Below are 5,859 nucleotides of genomic sequence, written 5' to 3'. Positions count from 1 at the left end.
TCGCTCCCCTGAAGGGCCCACAGACGTGCATGCTGGAGAGATGCCGTTTCCCAGTAACAGAAGCAGAAAGGGTGAAATTGGAACTGCAGAGGCGGCGAGCAGGTGTGGATACGCAGCCAGCAGAGGAAAGCCAAGAGGAACCGTGAGCCTAAGCATGTTCCTCTTCTTTATGGCTCACCAAAGGGAGTTTCGCAATGGAGCTATTCACATTCACCAACGAAGGAGCAAATCCCAAAGGGCTTTGTTTGGCATCACTGCTCAGGCATCTGTCAGCGAGTACCAAACAGCCACCCAGAGAGGACATCCCCACCTGGCAATGCTGAACATCTTTAACTCCCTCAGGTCTGGGGGCATTAACCAGGGATGTATATGTGACCCCACTCTTGCCTCTTCCCACCATTTTCTCCTTGCGTGGAGAGACCTGGCACTTCCCAGAGCCCCGGGAGAGGGAGCAGAGAGCGGAGCACTGCACTTACAGCGTGCTGCTTCCCTGCATTCCCAGCCTGCCGAAGTGGAGGCTGCTGGCTTACAGATCCCTTCTCCCCCGGGGAAGAGCACACAGCATAAACTTTCCCAATGAGTTTCACGGGTCCGTCATAAAGAGGCGATAACCTGGTGCTACGATTCACACAACATCCATGCTGCTGTTGAACAGCTGAATTGCAGAGAGGAGCTACCAACTCTCCCCGCAATCTGGCAAGTCCCATCCTTGGGGTCCTAATCCCATCACTGATGTGTGCATTTAGCTTCAGGGGAATAATAAAAAGGCAATGTGGGATTTTTATTTAGGCAGAGCAAAAAAAGGAAGTCTGCGGGTAGAGAATGTGGCTAGTGGCAAGACACACCGACAGAATAGGTGCCTTGAGCAGTTCTACATTTTTTGCAATTAAAGTTTGACACTTTTTACTGTCCTGCCACTGGTTAAATTAAGCCTGCAGAGTATTAAATTCAATTATCCATAAAATAATTATATCAGTCTTAAAACAGACATAATTTTTGCAACATAATGATGAAAGCCCATACTTGCATGCTATCTGTAAAAATCAGTGGTCATACAGTACTTAGCTCACTAAGCATCAATATTTACTAAAATGCTCAAAGAAAAATATTTAATCAATCAAATCAGCTTCCAATGGAGTTTCAGTAGTTTAATTTTTTAATAACATATTTTAATGAGCTATTAAATTGTCATGTACTTCAGTCTGCACTGTAGTTTCTTTCTAATCAGTGCTGATTACCAAGATACTTGTATCTGGCAAACTTGCTCTCATTTCATAATCAGCCTTCCTATACCCTTCAGAAATTTAATAGTCCAGTTTCTGTAGCAATGTATATTATGACTGCAGAGTCCAAACCAACTGCCCTGAGAGGCATCCCTGGGGTTTGCAGAGCCATCCTCTCCTTTCACCTGTGTTGACCTGTCTGTTTTCCTACCAGGGATAATGAAAGTTTCTCTACTTCTGCATGGTCCTTTGAGTGCAATGAATGAAAAGCACTTTAGAAGAATTCGGGGCTATTACTTAAACCCCCATGTTCCTGACTCTGCATCATGTCAGACAGTCATAGACAGCGACTGCAGGTTGGGGCTCTGACTGTGCCACCTCACACTGCTGGAAGAGAAGCGGACTGGGAACACGGGAGTATGAATAAGTTCCTCAAACCTTGGCTGCCCTGCCTGAGGCAAACTGGGTAAGGTTTCAACCAACCCCAAAGTCCAGGTGTGGCATGCAAAACACTGCTATCATCCCAGGGAAACCCTTCCCTCTGCTTCAAGCCGGGAACAGAGAGGTGAACAGGAACATGGCTTCCTCAGAAAGGTGTCTAGGTTGTAGTATTCACTACCAACAGCAAAAATTCAATTGCCCGTGGCTTCTCTAGATGAAAGTATTCTGAATGGAAACAGGGTCTATAAGGTCCTGTCCATTTGAAGTTGGGGAACTACAGTTAAATACATTGCAATTCCATTACTAGCAGCAGGAACATAATTTTTTTATAGGCCAGTAGAGAGACTAATGGTGGAATGCACACAGCATATATTTCCAACTTACTCTCCACCAGGAACTGCAGCAGGCAGGCTTGGCTCTGAAAACAGAGACCTAGATTGCATTTGGTGCTACATGTGTATGAAGGCAGAATGGGATCTTTCAGAGCTTTCACCTTGCCCAAGGGCAAGCAAATTCCCACTTTTTTTTTGCAGTTTCTAATAAAAATTCTTTACCACATGGAAATGAACACATCCATCCTTTTACAAAGACTTACAGCATTATGCTTTCCTTACGCTTCCAGAAGTACTGAAACTCCATCACGAGCAGTGAGGCTAATTTGCAAGTCACATATTTACTTGTAAAACCATCTAGACCTAAGTGCAGTGTGTGCAAAATGGTGCTTGCAGATAGAGTAAATGAAGAGTTTCATCCTGTCAGCACACAGTGCACCACAGAAGACCAGTGAATGAATTAAGCTCCATCGTCTCCTTACCACCTAGATAGCTATAGCCTTCATTGGTTGGCTGCTGCAGCTTTGATGTGACAGCTCTGATTGATTTAGTAGATCATTATTTACTCCAGTAGCCATTTTATGTATCCAGCTAAGCTGACATTAGGAAACCTTGCACTTTTTGCTGGGGTTATGGAGGGGGAATATACACAGAATGTACGTAAGTACAAATTCTCGCTGTTTTAAATTCTTACACCAGAAAGTTAATCGTCCCTTGTGATTGACCAGTTTCAAACAATTCCATGTAATGCCTTAAAAGTAAAACGTTCTCCCTTACTATCTGCATGATGTGCTGAGAATGGTTAAAGATTCCTATGAAATCCAACTCCATAAAACTGCTAATCTAAGCAGGACTCAGCTGATCAGCCTGACTTTGTAGCTGGTTGGGAGCAACTACAATCAGTGCACGAATGCTCTGATTTGGTCCCTGCAACCATAGCAATAAACCCATGTTCCCTGTCAATGGAGCTGCCATTACCCACAATGTGATTGCTGGTGTACTACTGCATGTGGTAAAGCTCTGCCTGAGGAAGGATTAAAGAATGGTTGTCCTAATGGAAATTCAAAGTGCACAAAGTGGTCCACTCTCCTGTTTAGCAATATAACAGGAGTTACTTCAGACTCTCTCTGAAGCACTGCTCTCACTTCAGAAAATGCAACATAAATCACGGTGCAATCACAGAACAGTGTGTTCACTCCTGCTGCCAGGTACAGAGGGGAGAAAAATGTTCGGGAGAGATCCGACGCAGAGAGAGCGCTCAGGGAGGGAGTGGAAGGGAGAGTCTGGCCCAAGAAGACCTTTTTAGCCCTAGATGCTGCAAACCCCTCAGGCACAGTGTGTTGAACATCTTTAGCTTTCTCTGAAGGAAGGAAGAAGAAGAGAGAGGAACCAACACAAGCCTGCTAGTAGACATCGGTGTTTCTAGGTACCTGCAAGTAGTCTGGGGATGTGCCAGCTGTGATGGGAAGGAGCCAAGTAGCATGTTTTTATCAGCCTTGCTCGCTGTATAAGCAAGAAACACCTGCATATATGTTCGTGCTGCATCTAGCCTGCTGGTAGAAACGTGTGAGTGCAGCTGAGAGGAAGCCACCGGGAGCAGAGGACAGGAAGAGGTGGTGCTGCTGAAGGCTGAAGAAGCATCAGAGCAGTGCAAGGGCTCTCGCTTTTAGTGCAAACATTCCTGGGTCTCTATAGCACGTACCACCCCCTCCCAGGGCTCTTTTATTATAGACAGTCATCAGCTAATAGCTTTTTTCTCTCACATGCGAGGACATTGCTGCAGAATGATCTGTGGGTTAAGTCTCCAGTGTTTTTTTTTCTCCTCATGTGGAAGGGTTTACACAGTAAATGGAAGCACAAGCTGAAACACCCTGGCTCCAGAGATGTACTGGTATGGGTTTTACCATCCACTAGCAGCAGGATGCAGACTACAGGAACTCAGAAACCTGCTGACAGCTGGGCTACCATAATTTTATCATAGTATTTTGTATATACATATATATCTCTCACAGTATTTTATGTACGCGTATACATACACATATATACATGTACATACATGTAAATATACACACGACTTGTATTTATATTACTTCTGCTTCCTAAGTGTGTGGAAGAAGACAACTATGGTGGCTGCTCCAACTTAAGGACGTGATCTTCCCATTTTTAGTTTAAATTCCATTCTTCATCACTTAGGTAGTAGCCTCCTTATCAAGAACTTAATTCAGTTCAAGTTCTTGGGCCTTTTTAAAATGTAGAACTTGAACAGGCCACATGTCAATGGTCAGAAAAAGCATATTTTCAAAAGTTTCTGGTAATTTTGGCCAAGTTTGTTTCCCAGAATGCCTTTTTGTATATCAGTACTATTCATGTGTCCTAGGCAGTTTCCAGAGCCGCTAGAATGGGCACTCAGAAGAACATGGAGAGTATGCCACCATCACAGCTTAAGTATTCCCTTTCCCATTTTCTTTCCTCCCCAAGAGGGCTGTTCTAGAGGAGAGAAGAATCGCCCTCTCCGGCCACAGTGCTGAGATCGCAGCTCAGACTTTCCATGGCCACAGGTAATGGCGGCCACCTCCTCTCTCCTCCTACTATGGAGCAGCATGGGGGTTTTTAGATTAACGTAAAGATAGATATTGTGGATCCTGAAGCGGGTATTCGGCTGAAGCAGGCTTCAGTTCGTTTCATAAAGCCCCTTCTGTTTTACCTAGTGTGACCCTGCTTTCCCTTGCAGTGGCAGGCAGGTAAGGTTTTTTCCTAGACTAATAGGTGGGCCTGACATGGTGTTTTCACTAAGTCCCTGACCCAGCAAAGAACTTTTCCCTCCAGTGCAAGTGTCTTTACTATCCTCCCACTGTATTTTGTGCACAAGCAGAACCCAGCAATAAAAACAACATGAAAAGATGCACTGTGGGAAAACCCAGCAAAATATTGTCCCTGTGATGCTCCTGTCTGGTCATACCCATCCTTTCATATTGTTGCACACCTGAAGTACCCCCAAATGCAGAGCAGAACTTCAGGAAAACCTCATGGTCCCTCACAGTCACTTTCCAGATGCTCTGATTCTTTATTTCTGAGACAGAGAGCACCTCTCTGTGCTAACCCCAGAAAAGCAGAGCTAGATTTACTCAATTAATCTCTGTGAGGTTATTTATAATTGCTGGATTGATGACTCTGTGTGAGTGCAAAACAAATTCATGACTCATTCCAGTACTCTTTCCAGGATACGAAGAGGGGTAACTACAGCTCCTTCCTCTCTGCCTGTGAGAAGACCAGATGCACACCATACCAAAGACATCTCCAAAGCTATTGAACATTACGCTGATTCTTCAAAGGAAAAATGGGAGCTGGTGGGAAACTGCTGGGAGACAACTCTCTCAGCATCCTCCCTCTGCCTGCCCCACATCCCGGTCCCAAGTGGGACGCAATGTCAAAGACAAACTTGCAAAGCCCTGCCAGAAAGCACCCGATGCTCACCTTGGAAATAGATGCCTGACTGGATTTGGAGGACCCTGGGAAGGGCTCTGGGATCCAGAGAATGAATGAACTTCTCCAGGGTAGATGCCATGGTCCGCAGCAAGGCAGCATGTGGGTTTGGCACGTAAAGACCAGTGAAAAGCTTTCGAGGCAACAACACTTGTACCCTGGTGCATGCTGCACCCGGGAGCACCGTGGGGCTCCGCAGCGGAGGGGAGGAGCAGCACGGGGAGGTACTTCTGCTTCCTCCCCTCCGTGGCCGCTTCCTCCCACAGCTGCAGCTGGAGTGGGGTGAGGCAGGGAGATGCTGAGCCGGTGGTCCTGCCACCAGGCTGGGGTACCCACGCCCACCAGGGGTCTGCGCCAGGCTGGGGGTGGTGCTGTGGGTA

At 46.0% G+C, this 5,859-nt stretch overlaps 1 protein-coding gene across 1 annotated transcript in view; it reads right to left on the bottom strand.

Annotated features, from left to right (window-relative positions):
* Positions 1–5,561, bottom strand: part of THEMIS (thymocyte selection associated) — a 77,317-nt gene extending 71,756 nt beyond the window's left edge. The window contains exon 1 of the mRNA XM_035899845.1: positions 5,471–5,561. Coding sequence (XP_035755738.1) covers positions 5,471–5,561 — 91 coding nt within the window. The remainder of the gene's footprint in view (positions 1–5,470) is intronic.
* Positions 5,562–5,859: the final 298 nt, after the last annotated feature.

The sequence above is a fragment of the Egretta garzetta genome, unplaced genomic scaffold (assembly GCF_000687185.1).
Source record: "Egretta garzetta isolate BGI_Z169 unplaced genomic scaffold, ASM68718v1 scaffold397, whole genome shotgun sequence".
In the NCBI taxonomy this organism is placed as follows: domain Eukaryota; kingdom Metazoa; phylum Chordata; class Aves; order Pelecaniformes; family Ardeidae; genus Egretta; species Egretta garzetta.
This window is presented reverse-complemented; position numbering and strand designations above follow the sequence as displayed.